At 46.0% G+C, this 21,693-nt stretch overlaps 2 protein-coding genes and 1 long non-coding RNA gene across 3 annotated transcripts in view; 1 reads left to right on the forward strand and 2 right to left on the reverse strand.

The window, feature by feature from the left end:
• The window catches only part of LOC140273964 (uncharacterized), a 145,116-nt gene extending 126,994 nt beyond the window's left edge, over positions 1 to 18,122 (reverse strand). The window contains exons 1-2 of the long non-coding RNA XR_011908069.1: positions 18,029 to 18,122; positions 17,825 to 17,902 (exon numbers count right to left, since the gene is read on the reverse strand). This is a non-coding gene — a long non-coding RNA (uncharacterized lncRNA). The remainder of the gene's footprint in view (positions 1 to 17,824; positions 17,903 to 18,028) is intronic.
• On the forward strand, positions 1,687 to 10,603 carry tlcd3ba (TLC domain containing 3Ba). Its single transcript, XM_072368613.1, has 6 exons — positions 1,687 to 1,881; positions 2,570 to 2,653; positions 5,708 to 5,933; positions 7,063 to 7,158; positions 9,236 to 9,345; positions 10,423 to 10,603. Exons 1-6 carry the CDS (start codon positions 1,763 to 1,765, stop codon positions 10,601 to 10,603), a joined length of 816 nt encoding a protein of 271 aa, XP_072224714.1. The 5' UTR covers positions 1,687 to 1,762.
• Positions 18,123 to 18,947: 825 nt separating the features above from the next.
• Positions 18,948 to 21,693, reverse strand: LOC140273090 (NLR family CARD domain-containing protein 3-like). The gene is made up of 5 exons (XM_072368614.1): positions 21,688 to 21,693; positions 19,846 to 21,617; positions 19,382 to 19,555; positions 19,057 to 19,240; positions 18,948 to 18,965 (listed from the first exon to the last, which is right to left on the reverse strand). Exons 1-5 carry the CDS (start codon positions 21,691 to 21,693, stop codon positions 18,948 to 18,950), a joined length of 2,154 nt encoding a protein of 717 aa, XP_072224715.1.

Below are 21,693 nucleotides of genomic sequence, written 5' to 3' on the forward strand. Positions count from 1 at the left end.
AAATTTCACCTGAAACGTAAAAATCAAACGTTGCTCCAGTTTCTGTAAATTTGCACTTAATCAAATTATGTAAATAAGTTGAAGCAGCCGGAGTCGATGCTTCGCTGCTCCTCTCTGCTGCTCCTCCTCTCTCCTCCTCTCTGCTCCTCCTCTCTGCTCCTCCTCTCTGCTCCTCCTCTCTCCTCCTCTCTCCTCCTCTCTCTTCCTCTCTCCTCCTCTCTTCTCCTCTCTTCTCCTCCTCTCTCCTCCTCTCTCCTCCTCTCTCCTCCTCTCTGCTCCTCCTCTCTCCTCCTCTCTCCTCTCTCTCCTCCTCTCTCCTCCTCTCTCCTCCTCCTCTCTTCTCCTCCTCTCTCTCCTCCTCTCTGCTCCTCCTCTCTCCTCCTCTCTCCTTCTCCTCTCTCCTCCTCTCTGCTCCTCCTCTCTCCTCCTCTCTCCTCCTCTCTCCTCCTCCTCTCTTCTCCTCCTCTCTCCTCTCTCCTCCTCTCTCTTCTCCTCCTCTCTCTCCTCCTCTCTCCTCCTCTCTTCTCCTCCTCCTCTCTCCTCCTCTCTGCTCCTCCTCTCTCCTCCTTCTCTCTCCTCTCTCCTCCTCTCTGCTCCTCCTCTCTCCTCCTCTCTCCTTCTCCTCTCTCCTCCTCTCTGCTCCTCTCTCCTCTCTCTCCTCCTCTCTCCTCCTCCTCTCTTCTCCTCCTCTCTCTCCTCCTCTCTCCTCCTCTCTCCTCCTCTCTGCTCCTCCTCTCTCCTCCTCTCTCCTCTCTCTCCTCCTCTCTCCTCCTCCTCTCTTCTCCTCCTCTCTCTCCTCCTCTCTCCTCCTCTCTCCTCCTCTCTGCTCCTCCTCTCTCCTCCTTCTCTCTCCTCTCTCCTCCTCTCTGCTCCTCCTCTCTCCTCCTCTCTCCTCTCTCTCCTCCTCTCTCCTCCTCCTCTCTCCTCCTCCTCTCTTCTCCTCCTCCTCTCTCCTCCTCTCTCCTCCTCCTCTCTCCTCCTCTCTCCTCCTCTCTCTCCTCTCTCCTCCTCTCTGCTCCTCTCACTCCTCCTCTCTGCTCCTCCTCTCTCCTCCTTCTCTCTCCTCTCTCCTCCTCTCTGCTCCTCCTCTCTCCTCCTCTCTCCTCTCTCTCCTCCTCTCTCCTCCTCCTCTCTCCTCCTCCTCTCTTCTCCTCCTCCTCTCTCCTCCTCTCTCCTCCTCCTCTCTCCTCCTCTCTCCTCCTCTCTCTCCTCTCTCCTCCTCTCTGCTCCTCTCACTCCTCCTCTCTCCTCCTCTCTCCTCTCTCCTCCTCCTCTCTTCTCCTCCTCTCTCCTCCTCCTCTCTTCTCTCTCTTCTCTCTCCTCTCTCCTCCTCTCTCCTCCTCCTCTCTTCTCTCTCCTCTCTCCTCCTCTCTCCTCCTCCTTCTCTCTCCTCTCTCCTCCTCTCTCCTCCTCCTCTCTTCTCTTCCTCTCTCCTCCTCTCTCTCCTTCTCTCTCCTCTCTCCTCCTCTCTGCTCCTCCTCTCTCCTCTCTCTCTCCTCTCTCCTCCTCTCTCCTCCTCTCTCCTCCTCTCTCCTCCTCCTCTCTCCTCCTCCTCTCTGCTCCTCCTCTCTCCTCTCTCTCCTTCTCTCTCCTCTCTCCTCTCTCTCCTCCTCTCTCTCCTCCTCTCTCCTCCTCTCGGCTCCTCCCCCATCACCACACCTCCTCTGACAGGTGACAGGTTTAGGCCCCGCCCCCTCACGCCGTCCCTCCCTCAGACCTGTCGGCGCTCGCCCACACCTCCTCCGTCTCTCCCTCCTCCAGCATGCTGGCCCTGGTGGCTGCCGGCTCCGTCTTCTTCCCCGGACTCTTCCTGGTCTCTAAGCACGCTCTGCAGCGCCCGCTGGGATGGAGCGAGGGCGACGCCGCGGTGCTGTCCACGCGGTGAGCGCACGCACACACACACACACACACGCACACGCTTCAGAGGACAATGCATCACACACACTGTGTTTCACTGGAGATGTGCGCGCTCACGTGCGCTGATTCTCCTCCTGAAAACATTTTGCGTCACAACAGTCCAGCTCAGTGATGACGTCATCTGTGACATCATCAGATTTCTCTTCTGTCATTCTGCAGGAAACCATCAGAGGCTCGATTCTCTTAAATCTTTCCTTTAAAAGTTGATTTTTAACTCGTCTGTTTTTTTATTTCTGTTTTTTAGTCACATGATCAGAATCTGGCATCCAGCGACGGCTCGTCTCCGCAGTAAAACTCACCGTCTGAGTCAGTTATTATGCAGTTATTATGCAGTTATTCACACAGTTATTATGCAGTTATTATGCAGTTATTCACACAGTTATTATGCAGTTATTATGCAGTTATTACGCAGTTATTATGCAGTTATTATGCAGTTATTACGCAGTTATTATGCAGTTATTACGCAGTTATTATGTAGTTTTTACGCAGTTTTTACGCAGTTATTAACACTCTGAGTCTCACCCAGACGGTGATGGATCAGACTCTTTTCTTTACACATTCGTGCATCTAATAACCACAACACGACTCTTTAAAAGCTGTTTCGGGACTCTTGGGACTCGCTGAGCTGAACATTGACCCTCTGTGCCCTCAGCCTGGTGTCGTCCCTGCAGGCCGTCATGGCCTCGTCGGCCGGATGCATCATCGCTTCGTCCTGCAGTGACGTCATCGAGGACAGGTGAACCCTCCTCTTCTCTCTCCACCTTTTCTCTGTCATGTCTGTGCTTTGGTTCCTTCCTGTTTGCTGCATCGACGTGATTTCAAACTTTTTGGTTTAATGCACATAAAAATATAAAAAATTAGACGTGAAGCAGCTGCAACTTGTTTTTTATGTTGTGTAAACAATCGTCCCACATCTGGTTTCCCTGCTTCAGATTAAATGCATCTCTTTTAGTCTGTGAATGTAGGGCAGATTAGCTGGTTAACGGTGCTTAAAAGGAAGCGTTGCCTCTTCCTGATGTCAGATTTCTCTCAGTTTGTGAGCGTCTTCCTGCCAGCCTGTAATCTAATTAACAATCGGGGATTAATTTGAGTTCTGAGCCGAGCGGCAGCAGAGCTATTTCAGTCCGTCTCTAATCCTCCTCGCTGAGCATGATGGGAGATGAACCGATGCAGAGGAGGAGGAGGGTGGAAGTGAAGGTTCCTCATTTCCCAGTCAAAGTGGAGCGGAGGTCTGAGTCTGAGCTGAGCCGCATTTGTTTATCAAATCAAACCAGGAGCTGCAAGGAACTCTGGGAGAATTTCATTGATCATCCGGCTGAGCTGCAGGGCCAAAGGTTCAGTCAAGTTAAAGCACCGAAACAACAGGAAACTTCAGTTTCAGCCGGTTTACTGCAGTTAATCCTAAACTACAACAGTTAATGTTCTCATTTAGACTTTAAAGAAATGCTTATTTACACTTTCATGATGCACTTTCAGCCTTAAAGCCATTAAAAAAGCATCTCAAACCTGAAGCTTTTATTCAAATCAGTATCTCCATCAGCATTAAAAAAGAATAAACCTCTGAAGTCTAATCAGATAAAGTAGAACAACTTGCTTTAAAATCAAATCAGCAGGAAGAAAACAGGAAGTTACAGGATGAGAAAGAATAAAAGCAAAGAAAACCGTCGGGTGAAATCTGGTGAAAGTAAAGCCTGAACGAAGCTGCAGAGTTCGGTCGAACTTTATTCAGCTGGAATAAAGTGCGACTTCTGACAAAAGGGATCCAACAAACCATCGCAGGTTCATCTCAGGTTCCTGTCGGTACCATCTCAGGTTCATCTCAGGTTCCTGTCGGTACCATCGCAGGTTCATCACAGGTTCCTGTCGGTACCATCTCAGGTTCCTCTCAGGTTCCTGTCGGTACCATCTCAGGTTCCTGTCGGTACCATCTCAGGTTCCTGTCGGTACCATCTCAGGTTCATCTCAGGTTCCTGTCGGTACCATCTCAGGTTCATCTCAGGTTCCTGTCGGTACCATCTCAGGTTCCTGTCGGTACCATCTCAGGTTCCTGTCGGTACCATCTCAGGTTCATCTCAGGTTCCTGTCGGTACCATCGCAGGTTCCTGTCGGTACCATCTCAGGTTCCTCTCAGGTTCCTGTCGGTACCATCGCAGGTTCCTCTCAGGTTCCTGTCGGTACCATCTCAGGTTCCTATCGGTACCATCTCAGGTTCCTCTCAGGTTCCTGTCGGTACCATCGCAGGTTCCTCTCAGGTTCCTGTCGGTACCATCTCAGGTTCCTATCGGTACCATCTCAGGTTCCTCTCAGGTTCCTGTCGGTACCATCGCAGGTTCCTATCGGTACCATCTCAGGTTCATCCCAGGTTCCTGTCGGTACCATCTCAGGTTCCTGTCGGTACCATCTCAGGTTCCTCTCAGGTTCCTGTCGGTACCATCGCAGGTTCCTATCGGTACCATCTCAGGTTCATCACAGGTTCCTGTCGGTACCATCGCAGGTTCATCACAGGTTCCTGTCGGTACCATCTCAGGTTCCTGTCGGTACCATCTCAGGTTCCTGTCGGTACCATCTCAGGTTCATCACAGGTTCCTGTCGGTACCATCGCAGGTTCCTGTCGGTACCATCTCAGGTTCATCTCAGGTTCCTGTCGGTACCATCTCAGGTTCATCACAGGTTCCTGTCGGTATCATCGCAGGTTCCTGTCGGTACCATCTCAGGTTCATCGCAGGTTCCTGTCGGTACCATCTCAGGTTCCTGTCGGTATCATTGCAGGTTCCTGTCGGTACCATCTCAGGTTCCTGTCGGTACCATCTCAGGTTCCTCTCGGTACCATCACAGGTTCCTCTCGGTACCATCACAGGTTCCTGTCGGTACCATCTCAGGTTCCTCCAGCTGACCTGAATGTGTTTCTCCCAACATGATGCGTTCAGATGTGAAGTGGAACAGAACTTTGCACCCAGTCTGAATGAGTGAAGGGAACCAAAATGTGGGTTCTTACAGGCGTCACTATCAGCTTTGCTCTCGAAGTTCAACTGATCTCGAAGTGGTTCTTTCAGGAACTGTAGAGACCAAAAGTCCATCGAAAAGAGTCGATTCTGGATCCATCAGTGACTCCAAATGATGGCTGAGGTTGCTCCTCAGCCGCTGACAAAGTTTTCTGTGGTCAATGTGGTCTGAAGTTCACCTGAATTAATTTACTGACCATCAACAGGTTCAGTTTGAACCCGATCCAAACCAGGTCTCATCAAAAAACGGTTTAAACTCATCTATAACCGGTTTAAACTCATCTAAAACCGGTTTAAACTCATCTAAAATCGGTTTAAACTCATCTAAAACCGGTTCAAACTCATCTAAAACCGGTTTAAACTAATCTAAAACTGGTTCAAACTCATCTAAAATCGGTTTAAACTCATCTAAAACTGGTTCAAACTCATCTAAAACCAGTTCAAACTCATCTAAAATCGGTTTAAACTCATCTAAAACAGGTTTAAACTCATTATATAACTCAAATCTGAAATATATTATACAAATATAAACTTAGATCTAGAGCCAGATGAAAATCAGCTCCAAACCCGGTCTAAACTAAAGTTAAACTTGGCTTAAATACAGGATCCGACACCAGGTCTAAAACCCGTTTAAATGGCAGAATCAGACCACATTAAAAGCTAAAAGTCCAAAACTCTGTTGGTTCTGGAAATGATTTCAAGAATCCGACTCGTCTTTGCTTTAATGACCCGAAGTTCCTGATGTCAGGTTCATCATTCCATCAGCTTAACTGCTGTTTCCTCCTCAGACACTGGCTGACCAACGCCTACATCCTGTTCGCCACGCCTTACTTCGCCTACGACATCTACGCCATGTTCCTGTGCTACTGGCACAAGCTGCAGGTCAAAGGTCACGAGGAGTCGGGGCATGGCGACGGCTCGATGAGCGCTGCGGTGGGGGGTTACCTGCGCAGAGAGGTCCTGATGGTGCTGCATCACGTCTTCATGGTGGCCTTCTGCTTCCCCGCTTCTCTGGTAACACGATCTGAGTGACGGGGTGGGCGGGGCTAACTCTGAGGCTATGGATGACATCACCTTTCATGAATGAACTCGCTGGTTGACTGTCATTTATCTGACCAATCAATTAAATAATTTAACTAGAAATGGACAGTTGGAGACCAAATACAAAACCAGATCAAGATAAAGTCCAGAACCAGTCGACCCATTAGAACCCAGTCCAGAACCAGGTCTGAAACCAGTTCAAACCTGTGTATGAATCTTAGAGTTAACTGCATCAATAAGAAAGATTCTCAAACAAAATCTAAACCCAGTCCAAATCCCAGTTCAACCTGGGTCTGGAACCAGTCCAACTCCAGGTGTAATCACCTTCCCAGCACCCACAACACATTGTCTCTGCACCCCGGGCAGTTTCAGAACCATTCACACCTTGGATCATGTGACCAGAACCCGTCCTTCAGGGAGGTAGATAATAGAGGCGATAATGAATCTAATGAGTTCAACTAAATCTGGTCCAAATCCTAGTTTAAACCAGTTCAACTTTGATATTTAATAAATCTAAAACCCAACCCAGAACCAGTCCAACTGAATGAAGTCTGAGATCAAGTAAATCTAAACTTAGTCCACATCAAAGTTAACCAGTTGAATTTTAGCACAATGCCGGCTCTAAAACCAGAACTGAATCTAGTCCACAACCGGACCAAAACCAAATGAAACCAGTTTAAAACGAACTACAAAACTGGTCCAAAACCAAATTCAAACACTGAAAGTCCCAAATGTAAAATCATCTTTAAACTCGGCTCTAAAAGCAAATTAAGCCGAAATAGAAATCCAAATGGACCTATTCAGAACCAAGTTTTAAACCAAATCAGAAACCAGTTCAAAACAAAGTCCAGAATCAGGTCTAAACCGAGTCTGAACGGCGTTCCAAACTAGTTCTAAAACTGTGTTTTTGCAGCATTTAAAGCTCAGCAGAAGGTTTCGGACTGAATGTGATTCTGATAGTTCTGATCGGATCAGGAGGCGTGATGATGCCGAGGTGCAGCAGGTGCAGCTCCATCCTGAAGTGTTTGTTACCTTTGTTCAGATAAAAAGTTCTGCACAGAATCTGCAGCCGTGTGACCTTCCTCCTTCCTGTGTGCATCAGCTGTGGCGCCGGGGCAAAGGAGATTACTTCCAGGGTGTCCTGTTTCTGGCTGAGCTCAGCACGCCGTCCGTCTGTCTGGGGAAAGTTCTGATCCAGGTAATCCATCGCCCGCCTCAGTAATTGCTCAGAAATCACCGTGATGAGCGTTTTCTCTTTTCTTTTCACATCAAAGCCGACCAAAACGCAGGATTTCATGTTTGATTTCTGCTGTTTGAAACCTGCAGAAACTCCTTTTTATTCGATTCCACCTTGAAAACCCTGTTAGTTCTCCTCAGAAATCGTTAATATTCCTCACTGAGTTTCTCCTCAGCTGCACACGTTATTTCTTCTTATTTAGACTCTCACTCTGGATAGTGTAGTGATATGATTGCCACCTTTCATGTGGGGGACCTGAGTTCAAATCCCCTGCATGAACGATACTGTCTCCAGTAGGGGTCCTTAGGCAAGACCCCCTACCTGCCTGTCTGTAAATGTCTGCTAAATGCTAAATGCTAAATGTATAAACATAAACACTCCTGTTTCGCACCTTAAAGGTGTGGAAAATGCCTCCTTCCTGTTCCTGGCAGCAGATATTAGGGTGTCCGAACTCCCCAAAACGCAACCCTGGTTTTATTTTAGTTACCTTTGTCTGAAAGTTCCTCCTTTAACGAGTTGTTGGGATTTTCAGAGGTGAAAGTGTTAAGTTAAAGAATGATCCCACAGCTGGAGCATGAAGGGAGCAAACAGCTGAGTCAGGCTGAGGGGAGTCATGTGACCACCGGAGCTGGGCCACGGTGACAGACTGATGAGTCACGTCAGCAGCAGCTGGACTCAGTCCCAGATGTTGAAGGCCGTGTTCCACGACAGCTGTGGTTGGCGTCTCCGCGATCGTTGCCAGGCAACAGCGAGGACGACTGTCAGCAGCTCGGCGGGGGGATTTTCTGACTCGGTGGGCTGGTGTGGATAAAACTTCTGAAACTTCTCTCTGATCCAAACCCCTGTCCTGAGCTGCACGAGGCGACTGTGGAGAGAAAAAACTCCCTTTTAACAGGAAGAAACCTCCATCAGAACCAGAACCAGGAAGGGTCCATCTGCCTGGACCAGCTGGGGCTGAGAGGACAGGAAAGAGGGGACAACAAGCACCGTAACACCAGGCCAGAGACACCTGCTGAGAGAGAGAAACACAAGTTAATGACAGCAATGATGTCATCTGTACATGGAGGGAGGAGAGGTGCATCATGGGAGCTCCCCCAGCAGGCTGGGCCTATAGCAGCAGAACTATGGGATGTTTCAGGCTCACCTGAGCCATCCCTAACTATAAGCTTTATCAGAAAGGAAAGTTTCAGCCTGATCTTAAAGGTAGAGAGGGTGTCTGCTTCCTGAAGCCAAACTGGCAGCTGGTTCCACAGAGAGGGGCCTGATAACTGAAGGCTCTGCCTCCCATTCTGCTTTTAGGGGCCTGATAACTGAAGGCTCTGCCTCCCATTCTGCTTTTAGGGGCCTGATAACTGAAGGCTCTGCCTCCCATTCTGCTTTTAGGGGCCTGATAACTGAAGGCTCTGCCTCCCATTCTGCTTTTAGGGGCCTGATAACTGAAGGCTCTGCCTCCCATTCTGCTTTTAGGGGCCTGATAACTGAAGGCTCTGCCTCCCATTCTGCTTTTAGGGGCCTGATAACTGAAGGCTCTGCCTCCCATTCTACTTTTAGGGGCCTGATAACTGAAGGCTCTGCCTCCCATTCTGCTTTTAGGGGCCTGATAACTGAAGGCTCTGCCTCCCATTCTACTTTTAGGGGCCTGATAACTGAAGGCTCTGCCTCCCATTCTGCTTTTAGGGGCCTGATAACTGAAGGCTCTACCTCCCATTCTGCTTTTAGGGGCCTGATAACTGAAGGCTCTGCCTCCCATTCTGCTTTTAGGGGCCTGATAACTGAAGGCTCTGCCTCCCATTCTGCTTTTAGGGGCCTGATAACTGAAGGCTCTGCCTCCCATTCTGCTTTTAGAAACTCTGGGAACCACAAGGAAACCTGCAGCCTGAGAACAAAGTGCTCTGTTGGGGAAATATCCAACTGTGAGATCTTTAAGATATGATGGAGAATAAAAAGTGTGTTTTCTGAGGACTTGGACGTTAAATCTTTCTCCTCTTCAGTTTGGTCTCAGCTGAAGCCGTCAGTCTGTCTGTTTCTGTCTCTTCAGTATAAGAAACAACACACTCTGCTCCACAAAGTCAACGGCGTCGTCATGCTGCTCACCTTCTTCAGCTGCCGGGTGCTGCTCTTCCCCTACCTGTACTACGCCTACAGCAGGTAACCACACCTGTGTTTCCCTCAGGATTCGCTGCATTATTTTCACCATAGAACTAATGTTTCAGGAAGCAGATAAACTGTAATATTAACGTTTTATTTCTGATGCAGATTACATGATAAACACCTCAAAGTGTCGCTGATGATCTGATTCTGACCTCCTGCTCATTATAAACTGTTCTTAGACTGAGAAAATGCACTTTGAGTGATTTTAACAGGATTTCCTGATAATTAACGAGTCTTTTTTAAATCATTTTAATAAATTAAACCAGTTCCAACACTTTTCTGGACTTTCACCTGTCTGATAATAATAGTAATCCTATTTTCTTTCTATTTTAAGCTTAAATACATGTATATTTATCATCTTAATTTCTCTTTTTTTACTGCAAAAAGGAAATTTCCTGAACAATAAGTTAACTTGTGAAAAATTAACCCAAAAATCAGCTTCTGTCCTTTAGTTTAAGTGAAACTGTCTGAATCTGAAATAAATATTAGAATATATAAAAATCTAAATTAATATGAAGTATATCATGATAAATGTGACTGAAATTAAATAGAAAAAATATAATTAATTACTCCATTTCATGATCTTTTTATTCACTCCAAATTATTTTAAGACCTTATTTATTTCTGTTATATTTTTATTTATTTTTCTCCAGTTTATTTCATTTATATATTTTTTATTTTATTTGATATAATCACAGACGTCTGTTGGTCTGACTTTTATGGACCGAAACTGTCAGAATCTGAAATAAATACTAAAATATATAAATAAATAAGTTTTGAATAAAAGTAAATAAATGTATCTCGGAAATAAAACATAAATAAATACAATAAAAGGGAAAAATCACAGAACTTAATACAAAAATAACTCAGAAATCAGAATGATTCCAATTAAATTCAGAAAATAAAGTTTAAACCTGAGTTAAATCAAACAAACATCTAAATCAACACAACATTAAAGCAGAAAATCTGGAATTATTTTACTTTTTTTCAGTTATTTTAGTCATTCCATAAAGGTCTTTCTTTACACGGACAGTTTCAGACTGTGACCACAGCGCCCTCTGTCTGCCGCTGCAGGTATGCGTCCATCCCGGTGTACGCGGTGCCCCTGGTGGCCCCGTGGCAGTGTAACCTGGGGGCCGCCCTCCTGTGGCCCCTGCAGATCTACTGGTTCACTCTGATCTGCAGAGGAGCTCTGCGACACTCGAACGCACCGCCATCGACTCTGAAAGACGTCGACCTGACGCACGGACGCTGAGGAAGGAGGGGGCGGAGACTAACGGGACAGAAGCAGGAACAGGAAGTGACGCCTGGGGAAAGGTCATGTGACCCAGAACAGACCCGATGAGAAGTTTCCAGCAGATCAACTCGTCAAAGAACTGAGAAACATCAACCTGAAGTGAAATAAAGACACACGATCGACTCCAGAACATGTGGAACTTTATTTAGAGAATAAAGAATTTAACAGTTAGGTTTGTGTTTAAAACACGATGAACAATATAAAGACAGATGGATGGTAACAATGTGATGCCTCTGTTTTCACATTCACTAGCTTTCTTTCTTTCTTTCTCTCTCTCTCTTTCTTTCTCTCTTTTTCTATCTTTCTTTCTTTCTTTCTGTCTCTCTCTCTCTCTTTCTTTCTTTCTCTCTTTTTCTATCTTTCTTTCTGTCTCTCTCTCTCTCTCTCTTTCTTTCTCTCTTTTTCTATCTTTCTTTCTTTCTTTCTGTCTCTCTCTCTCTCTTTCTTTCTTTCTCTCTTTTTCTATCTTTCTTTCTTTCTTTCTGTCTCTCTCTCTCTTTCTTTCTTTCTCTCTTTTTCTTTCTTTCTTTCTTTCTCTCTCTCTCTCTCTTCCTTCCTTCCTTCCTTCCTTCACATCAGGATGTGCAGCTTCTGCCTTTGTTCAGACCTTCTGTTCCACATGTTAAACTGTTCATTTGTTCATTCATTCAGCAGCAGGACGCTCAGGGGACTGGAATCAGACTCATTTCTACCTGCTGTGGCTCAGCTGGAGCCTGATTTGACCTCAGTCTAGAAGCTCTTTTATATAAAGTAACAACAACAAAAACAACAACAACAGAAAAAACTAATAAAACTGAAAGACCAACTATCAGTCCAACAGATCCATTCTTTTCTCCTCCATCCTCTCTTCTTCCATCCTGGTCCCCTGCAGGTGAGAAGCAGGTGTGAGTATCAGCTGTCAGGCAGGTGATGACTGAAGAACATTTCCTCTTCAAACTGCTGTCACACATTATCTACTGCACTCTGATCACTGCACTCAGACCAGCTGCTTTCTACAGAGTCTCATCAACAACATCTTTAGAAAACATCTGATCTGAGATGTTTCACTCTCACATCAACAAGCAGGAAGCTGCTTCAGCTCTGATCCAGACTCACACTCACCTGCTGGAGAAACTTTCAGGTAGATGATGCTGAGGATCTTTAGTTCATTCCTCCCCTGGTCTGTTCCTCTCTGGGCGACTCGACACTCATATGTTCCTCCATCATCAGTCGTCACGTTCTTCAGAATCAGAGACACGTTTCCATCCTTCATCCAACTGTCCTGCAGATCCACCCGGTTTTTAAAAGATGGATGCTGGTTATATGGGTCAAACTGTTTGTCTCTGTACAAAAGAACATGTTTTTCACCCAGATCAGTTCTGTTCCACTTCACAACTATGATGGTTTTGTTGTTGTTGGGAACTCCACATGTCAGAGTAACATCCTGTCCAGGTTCAGCTGGGATGTTTCTCTGTTCTGCAGGAGAGGAAACAACACAGAGCAGAGAGGTTAAAGAGGTCAAAGTGGAACTATTCCCTTCCACAGCAGCATCAGAGGGAGGAGACACCAGAGAGACCACACTGCTCTGAACTGGACCTCAGGAGGCTCTGAGCTGGTTGACTCTCTAAAACCTGCCAGGATCAGCTTTTATCAGAGGATTAAAGGGACATTACTGCTGGAACCAGGTGGAACCAGTTCTCTGCTAAAAGAGTGGCTCCACACAGAATATACAGCCCTCCATTACAGCCCCCCCATTTCAGCCCCCCCATTTCAGCCCTCCATTACATTCCCTCCATTACATTCCCACCATTACAGCCCACCATTACATTCCCTCCATTACATTCCCTCCATTACAGCCCCACCATTACAGCCCCCCCATTTCAGCCCTCCATTACATTCCCACCAATACAGCCCACCATTACAGCCCCCCCATTTCAGCCCCCCCATTTCAGCCCTCCATTACATTCCCTCCATTACATTCCCACCATTACAGCCCACCATTACATTCCCTCCATTACAGCCCACCATTACAGCCCACCAATACATTCCCTTCATTACAACCCACCATCACAGCCCCCCCATTTCAGCCCCCCCATTTCAGCCCTCCATTACATTCCCTCCATTACAGCCCACCATTACAGCCCCACCATTACAGCCGCTCCATTACAGCCCACCAATACATTCCCTTCATTACAACCCACCATCACAGCCCCCCCATTTCAGCCCTCCATTACATTCCCACCATTACAGCCACTCCATTACAGCCCCAACATTACAGCCCCCCATTACAGCCCAACATTACAGCCCCACCATTACAGCCCCACCATTACAGCCCCCCATTACAGCCCTCCATTACAGTCCCCCCATTACAGCCCACCATGTGACACATGAAGCCAACCTTCAGTGTCTCTGAGGAAAAGTTCAAATTTCACTAAAAAAGTAAGTGAAGTTGAGTCTGAGAGAAGCTGCTAAAACACTCGTAAACATTGATATTCTCACTGTGTAAACAAGGTTTTGATTTTCCTTCTTTACATCGCAGATACGAACATAGTTTAGCTTCAGAGCTAAAGCTAAAGCTCACCTGATGCAGCCGACACGAGGTTGACAGCCAGTTGATTGAAAATCAGCAGCTTATATTTTACAGGAAACATTTTCAGCTCTAAAACTGAAGCTAATCCAAAACCGAATATGTTATTACTACAATTTCCTATAAAACACGATGTGAAGAGGAAACTATCGAGGTTTCTGTCACACGACTCTCCGATGCTAAATCAACAGCCAGGTTTAGCAGAGAAGAGTGCGCATGCGTCCGTTTTAGTGCACGAAACAAACTTTCCCAACGTTACGTTTTACCTTAAAAACTTTTCAGACAGATTTGGTTTATTTGAACTAGTTTTTCCTCACATCTAAAACATGTCAGCGTCTTATTTAATCTGAAATATCTTCATTATTTCAACCCTCAAGTCACAATAAACTCTAAATCTCTCTTCGTGTCGACCCAGAACTTGTATTTAGCTGGGGCGTGGGTTAAGAAAGCATCCCGGGTTCAAGTCGCTGCCTGAGACCTGTTGTGTCAACCTGCTGCCAAAGAAGCCTAATAACACCTGAGAAAACTTAAATAAGAAGATCAAAAGATCCGTCCCACTGAAAACGGGTTCTTTGTCACATACAATTTGAGGGAAAGGAAGTAAAAAAACATCTTCAATAGATCCAGAAAAACACCTTTTCTGTCTTTACTTACCTTGGTTGAAAAAGCTCAGAGGTGACAGTTTCACAGCTTTTTTTAAACTCACTGTGACTCACCTACTGACGCTTTCCTGCTCTGATACCTGACGGTTGATCCTGTTAGTCCAGTTTTTTGTTTTCTCATTAAACGCTGATTCGTTACCTGTGGACTGAACGTGTTTCCCAGCCAACCCACATCACCTCCCTACCTTAAACAGCTTTCACTGGAATTATTCAGTTTAAGGAGAAAACAAACATTTTCAAGAACTTTAGACAAAAAGGGAGATTGGATATAGGTCGATAATTAGCCAACACTTCTGAATCAAGAGAAGTAAAGGTTTAATTACAGCAACCTTAAAGGTCTGAGGTACATGTCCTGTCAACAAAGACAGATTGATCAAATCCAATATGGATGTATTGATTAAGGGGAAAACCTCCTTGAACTGTCTGGTTGGGATTGGGTCTAAAATACAAGTTGATGGTTTAGAAGAGACTATTGATGTTGTTAGCTCAGAGAGATCAACTGGGCAGAAGCCGTCTAAATACAAATCAGGTTCTAAAGATACTTCTAAAGCTGCTGCACTTGATGATACATCACGACCCGACGACACTAAAAGAATCACATTATCGGCAAAAACCAGAGACCCGATTCTGAGGTCGCCAAACCTGACACCGGTCATACAGAGACCGAACAGCCCCTATCAAGGGCTCCGGCACTCCATACTCCCGGAGCACCCCCCACAGGACTCCCCGAGGGACACGGTCGAACTCCTTCTCCAAGTCCACAACACACATGTACACTGGTTGTGCGAACTCCCATCCCAGAGGGTCTAGGACCCTGCTGAGGGTGTAGAGCTGGTCCACTGTTTCACGGCCAGGACGAAAACCACACTGCTCCTACTGATCCCAGATTCGACTATCCGACAGATCCTCCTCTCCGGTACCCCCAAATAGACCTTACCAGGGAGGCTGAGGAGTGTGATCCCCCTGTAGTTGGAACACACCCTGTGGTCCCCTTTTAGAGACATGACCGTGATTATGATCATGAGTCAGTTTCTCAAGAGGGGTAAGGGCTGATATCTGTGATATCCACGTGTCAACTGTAGGGACCTGAGGAGTAGACCACCACAACAAAATGCATCTCTTAGCCAGAAATAGAATAATCTTTAGCAGTGACTCAGTATGTGTCTGAAAGATTGTCTGCAGTATGGTTCAAAAGACATAAAGAAGGAGTTAGTGGTAGCTGTTGACCTTCTGAATTACAGAATGAACCCTTTTCCAGAAAGTTTGAATGTGGTCACATGACCAAAACAAATTAATGAATGTACCTTTGTATACTTTACATTTACAGCAGAGATTAGAGTTATCAGGGAACTATAGTATAGAGATAAAGGTGCAGTTTGGAAAAACCTTATTGCAAATCTTGTTCCAGGCTAGTGGGCTAAACCTCATCATCAGAACCACATCATCGGCAAAAACCAGACACCCAATTCTGAGGTCGCCAAACCGGAACCCTCAACGCCCTGGCTAGAAATTGTGTCCATAAAAATTATGAACAGAATCAGTGACAAAGGGAAGCCTTGACGGAGTCCAACCCTCACCGGAAACACATCCGACTTATTACCGGCAATGCGGACCAGACTCTGACCCCAGTCATACAGAGACCGAACAGCCACTATCAATGGGGCCGGCACTCCATACTTCCGGAGCACCCCCACAGGACTCCCCGAGGGACACGGCCAAAGGACTTCTCCAAGTCTACAAAACACATGTAGACCAGTTGGGTGAACTCCCATGCACCCTCCAGGACCCTGTTGAGAGTGTAGAGCTTGTTCACTGTTCCACAGCCAGGACGAAAACCACGCTGCACCTCCGGAATCCGAGATTCAACCATCCAACAGATTCTCCTCTCCAGTACCCCCGAATAGACCTTACCAGGGAGGCTGAGGAGTGTGATTCCCCTGTAGTTGGAACACACCCTGCGGCCCCCCTTTTTAAAGAGGGGGACCACCACCCCGATCTGCCAGTCGAGAGGCACTGCCTCCGATGTACATGCGATGTTGCAAAGGTCAACCAAGACAACATCCAGAGCCTTGAGGAACTCCGGACGGACCTCACTGACCCCCGGGAGCCTTGCCACTTCGGCAACCTCAGCCCCAACAAGCCTTTAACCATCAAACAAGGACCTGGATAGAACAAAAACCCAGGAGCAGATATACTGGGAGGGATGATTGGATGGGTGGATGCAGGTGAGTAATGATCACAAGGAGCAGGCGGTAACATGGTGAAAGAAAGGCAACTGAGGACATCTAGGGACAATGGCAGGAAACAGCATGAGAAATAAACTTAGAGACTCACTAACAACAAAGACAGAGTTCAAAGGTCGTCTGTGTCACACCGCAGCAACTCAGCTGATGCAACTAGAGGCATCATACCCGAGTGGTGCATTACAGATGGGGCCACAGCATTGCTGCAGGTGTCAACCAGCTGGGTATTAGACACATTTATTGTTGTGCTAATGTAATAAATCAACTGTTACCACCTTGTTAATCCACAGTTTGCTGCGTGTTGGAGCGAAAAACCCGTCTGGCTGCTTCTGTTTGTAACTCATAAATTGAAATTAAAATTTTCTTTATTGGCATGATAATTTAATGGTATTCATTTATGGTTTCATTTATTGGTAACTATTATTGCAGAAAGCTGAAACATATACATATATAGACTCAATTGAATTATAATACAATTTTACATTAAATATTAATACAATTACATATTATTTACATGAGATACATTAGATACATTCAATTTTAGATAGGTAGATAGAAATACATTAACTATTTTATACCATGCACGTTCTACACCAAACAGGCAGAGTGCTATTAGGAGACTGTGTTGTTTTGTTGTGTCTCTCTCAGGCTGTGACATAATCTTTTCTGCCTCTATGACACTGTGTTCTCCAAGCATACGTTTAATTTTCTCCTGATCAGAAAGGATTTCTTTTCTGATTTCAGAAAGATCAAAATCTTGGTCATTTTTAATTTTTGAAAATAACAGGGTAATAAACGTGTATTAACAGTGTGATAGAAAGTGTAGTTGCTGAGTCTGTACATAGTCAACGTTTTACTTAGTCTGGGGTCACCTACAGAGCTCAGATAATCTGACATGGAGTATTGCTTTGGGTTTTAAAGTTTGCATAACTTTATTGATGGGGAATTCTCCTCTGGCCATCCAGGTGGAGGCTGACCTCTGAACTCCAAAAAAACAAAAGGTCCCGCTCCAAACTGTTGCCTTTTACCAACAACAAAGGAAAGCTTTGTTGAAAAACTACAAGAAATACAAACCCAAACTGACTGAATCCATGAATGTGAAAAGGTGTTTCTGAGTGAAAGAGACAGACATGTACAGACTGAACTATCTGTTCAACAGTGATTCTCTGACAGGAGGAAACTCTTTGTGCTCAACACAGAGACACTGAGGAAACAGGATACCAGGACCTGAACCCAAACCCAGGAAGCAGAGGTTCTTCAGTGAATGTGGTGTTGAAGGTGTGGAGGTGGATCAGTGTGTCAGAGGAGACTCTGTAGAAGGACAGAGTGCCAGCAGGACGGTCCACATACACTGCTGCTCTGTGAGAGACGGAGGAGGAGGAGGAGGAGGAGGAGGAGGAGGAGGAGGAGGAGGAGGAGGAGGAGGAGGAGGAGGAGGAGGTTTCTTTTTTATTGTGACAGACAGAGTAACTTAAGTAAACTAAACTATCAGAGCACCTCAGTCTCCAGGACTGATCGTTGTATCCAAACAAACAGTCACTGCCTCCTCCACTCCTGCTGATTCTTCTGTAACTCACTGATACATCTACATCTCCTTTCCACTCGACCTCCCAGTAACAGCGACCAGTCAGAACATTTCTACACAGCAGCTGAGGACAGACATCAAATCTGTCTGGATGCTCAGGATATGACTGAACCTTCTTCACACGTGTCACCTTCCTGTTGTTGTCAGACAGTTTCAGTTCTCTGTTCACTGTGTTTGTGTCGATGGTGAGTCGACAGGAATCTGATGGAGAGAACAAACACAATCCAGCTGCAGTTATTGATCTATCATCTGTTCACTTTTATCAGTGAGTGATGTGACAGTGTGAAGATGGCTGGATGTCATGAATCAGATGAAGAACACACTTACACTTCCTCAGACCTGGTGTCAGCCATCGTTCTCCAGCAGGCTCCACCCTGAAAGGAGGAGGGGGGTCAGAGCAGCACCGTCTCTTTCAGCATGCACACATGGACATTACATGGCTCTCACACACACATTGTTCTACACTGAGGAAGATGCTGACTGCTCATGAGTCCGTCACACAGCCCCACTTAAAAAACACAGAAATATCCCTTTAACTGGATGAATAAAGTCACTGAATCTGCGGAATATGTTTCCTTACAGGCTGTGCATTAACCAGCAGATGATTGCTGGTATGTATGTTTTCTTTGTGGCCCATTTATCTCAGAAATGACCTGATAAACCCCCATCATTCTGACAGATCCACGCTGTTTTAAGGGGACACCGGCTAATGCTGGCAGACATTTCCTCCTCCTCCTGACAGAGGTTTGCTCCTCCCTCGCTGCTCCTCATCACTTCTAACCATCTCATGAGGCGGTGAAAGGAAAAGGAGCGGACTGTGTCTGAAGTTATGGAAATAAGTTATGAAAGTACGTGGACATTATGGGATGTTTCAGAAGTTTCATCTCCACTTCGGATCAGACTTAAATTACACTGAAAACATCTGTACGCACGGTCTGAGGAATGTGTGAAGTGTGCAGATTCTCTTTATTTAATGCAGGAACATCTGTATGAGCGGTTTGTGTGTGAGATGGACTCTAGACCCACCCAGGGTGGACCTGCCTCTCGCCCTGTGGCTGCTGGGATAGGCTCCAGTTCCTGCCAACATGAACTGAATTAAGCAGGTAGAGAAAATGGATGAATGGATTTATGCATCTGGTCCCTGGACTTTGGATAATTTTGGATGGATCTAAAACTGAATTATTTGGACACTGTGACAGGGAACTTGTTTGGTGTAAACTAAAGGCAATATTTGAGCAGAAGAACTTTAAACCAACAGTGAAGCCTGAAGCAAAAAGACAGGGCTGAGTGAAGGACAGAGAACATGTTTCCAGCTCTTCCTCCTCCATCAGACATTGCGTGATGCTGCAGCAGACCTCTCCATACCTGAGAGTGTCCAGCCTCCACTGTGGATCCTCCAGTCCAGCTGATAGCTGCTTCACTCCTGAGTCTCCTGGATGGTTGTAGCTCAGGTCCAGCTCTCTCAGATGGGAGGGGTTGGAGGTCAGAGCTGAGATCAGAGAAGCACAGCCTTCCTCTGTGATCAGACAGCCTGACAGGCTGCAGAAAACAACACAAATGGCAGATACTGAGAGAAAAGACACCAACAGCAGACACCATCCTGAACAGGTCAGCTGTTCATCCATGACTGTAAAGCAGAATTATAATGATCAGGAGTTGAACAGCTGAATGAATCCTGACCTGAGAGCTTCCAGGTTACAGTTTGGACTCTGCAGTCCAACAGACAGCTGCTTCACCCCTGAATCCTGCAGGTTGTTGTTACTCAGGTCCAGTTCTGTCAGACTGGAGGACTGGGAGCTGAGAGCTGAGGACAGAGCTGCACAGCTTCTCTCTGAGAGGTTACAGCCACTCAGTCTGAGGAGGAATAACAGGAAAAGGGTTAAGTTATGTAATTATTAATTGTTCACATTAAAGATGGTTAAATTAATAAATAATGATGACATTTATCCTAATTCTATATTATAAAGTTTTGCCACATTCTTGCAGCATGTTTCTTTCCTCTTTATGTGAACTGATCTGATGTAACTGTTTGCTGTGAATCTGTGTTATCTACAAACTGAAATTATCTGAGAAATAACTCAGTTATTTTCTCTCCTTTTAACAAGTAAACAGAGTATTTAAAACATATTTATCTCTGTACTTACACAGCTTTGTTGGAGGCTTTGATCACTGGCAGCAGCCTCAGAAGAGCCTCCTCTGAAGCAGAGTATTTCTTCAGGTCAAACACATCCAGATGTTTTCCTGATGACAGTAAGATGAAGACCAGAGCTGACCACTGAGCAGGAGACAGTTCATCTGTGGAGAGACTTCCTGAACTCAGGGCCTGTTGGATCTCCTCCACCAGAGAACGATCATTCAGTTCATTCAGACAGTGGAACAGATTGATGCTTCTCTCTGCAGACAGATCCTCACTGATCTTCTTCTTGATGTAATCAACTGTTTCCTGGTTGGTCTGTGAGCTACTTCCTGTCTGTGAGCTACTTCCTGTCTGTGTCAGCAGGCCTCGTAGGAGACTCTGATTGGTCTGCAGGGAAAGACCCAGGAGGAAGCGGAGGAACAGGTCCAGATGTCCATTTGGACTCTTTAAGGCCTTGTTCACAGAACTCTGATGGAGATATTTTAGATTACACATGTTAAATAATCTTGACCACACAGAAGTTGTTTTTTGTTCTCCCATCAGATTAACTCCAGAGCTGATGAAGGTCAGATGGACATGAAGAGCAGCCAGAAACTCCTGAACACTCAGATGGATGAAGCAGAACACCTTCTCCTGGTACAGCCCTCTCTCCTCTTTAAAGATCTGTGTGAACACTCCTGAGCACACTGAGGCTGCTGAGATATCGATGCCACACTCTGTCAGGTCTGATTCATAGAAGATCAGGTTTCCTTTCTGCAGCTGCTCAAAAGCCAGTTTTCCTAGAGACTCGATCATCTTCCTGCTCTCTGGACTCCAGTGTGGATCTGTCTCAGCTCCTCCATCATACTTGACCTTCTTCACTTTGACCTGAACCACCAGGAAGTGGATGTACATCTCAGTCAGGGTCTTGGGCAGCTCTCCTCCCTCTCTGGTTTCCAACACATCCTCCAGAACTGAAGCAGTGATCCAGCAGAAGACTGGGATGTGGCACATGATGTGGAGGCTTCGTGATGTCTGGATGTGGGAGATGATGCTGCTGGCCTGCTTCTTATCTCTGAATGTCTTCCTGAAGTACTCCTCCTTCTGTGGGTCAGTGAACCCTCTGACCTCTGTCACCATGCCAACACAGCCAGGAGGGATCTGATTGGCTGCTGCAGGGCGTGTGGTTATCCAGAGGCGAGCAGAGGGAAGCAGGTTCCCCCTGATGAGGTTTGTCAGCAGCACATCCACTGAGGTGGACTCTGTAGCATCAGTCAGGGGCTCCTTGCTGTGGAAGTCCAGAGGAAGTCGACACTCATCCAGACCGTCAAAGATGAACACAACCTGGAACTGTTCAAAGCTGCAGATTCCTGCTTCTTTGGTTTCAGTAAAGAAGTGATGAACAAGTTCCACCAAGCTGAACTTTTTCTCTTTCAGCACATTCAGCTCTCTGAAAGTGAATGGAAACATGAGCTGGATGTCCTGGTTGGCTTTGCCTTCAGCCCAGTCCAGAGTGAACTTCTGTGTTAAGACTGTTTTTCCAATGCCAGCCACTCCCTTTGTCATCACTGCTCTGATTGGTTCATCTCTTCCAGGTGGGAGTTTAAAGATGTCTTCTTGTCTGATGGATGTTTCTGCTCTGCCTGCTTTCCTGGATGCTGCTTCAATCTGTCTGACCTCATGTTCATCATTGACCTCTCCAGTCCCCCCCTCTGTGATGTAGAGCTCTGTGTAGATCTGATTCAGAAGGGTTGGGTTTCCTGCTCTAGGAATCCCCTCAAACACACACTGGAACTTCTTCTTCAGAGCAGATTTAAGTTTATAAACTGGAGAAAGTTCTGAATGAAGACAAGAAATAACATCAGTAAACAGACAT

The sequence above is a fragment of the Leuresthes tenuis genome, unplaced genomic scaffold (genome assembly GCF_036924035.1).
Source record: "Leuresthes tenuis unplaced genomic scaffold, fLeuTen1.0.hap1 SCAF_17, whole genome shotgun sequence".
Taxonomy (NCBI): Eukaryota; Metazoa; Chordata; class Actinopteri; order Atheriniformes; family Atherinopsidae; genus Leuresthes; species Leuresthes tenuis.

Excerpts from the sequence above, each read along its gene's own strand:
- tlcd3ba (XM_072368613.1), top strand. The coding sequence starts at position 1,763 with ATGCTGGCCCTGGTGGCTGCCGGCTCCGTCTTCTTCCCCGGACTCTTC. Across the intron at positions 5,934-7,062 it reads TCTGCTTCCCCGCTTCTCTG|CTGTGGCGCCGGGGCAAAGG; the intron begins GTAACACGATCT and ends TGTGTGCATCAG. Across the intron at positions 7,159-9,235 it reads TGGGGAAAGTTCTGATCCAG|TATAAGAAACAACACACTCT; the intron begins GTAATCCATCGC and ends CTGTCTCTTCAG.
- LOC140273090 (XM_072368614.1), bottom strand. Across the intron at positions 19,556-19,845 it reads AAAGCCTCCAACAAAGCTGT|ACTGAGTGGCTGTAACCTCT; the intron begins GTAAGTACAGAG and ends ATTCCTCCTCAG. Across the intron at positions 19,241-19,381 it reads TGTAACCTGGAAGCTCTCAG|CCTGTCAGGCTGTCTGATCA; the intron begins GTCAGGATTCAT and ends TGTTTTCTGCAG.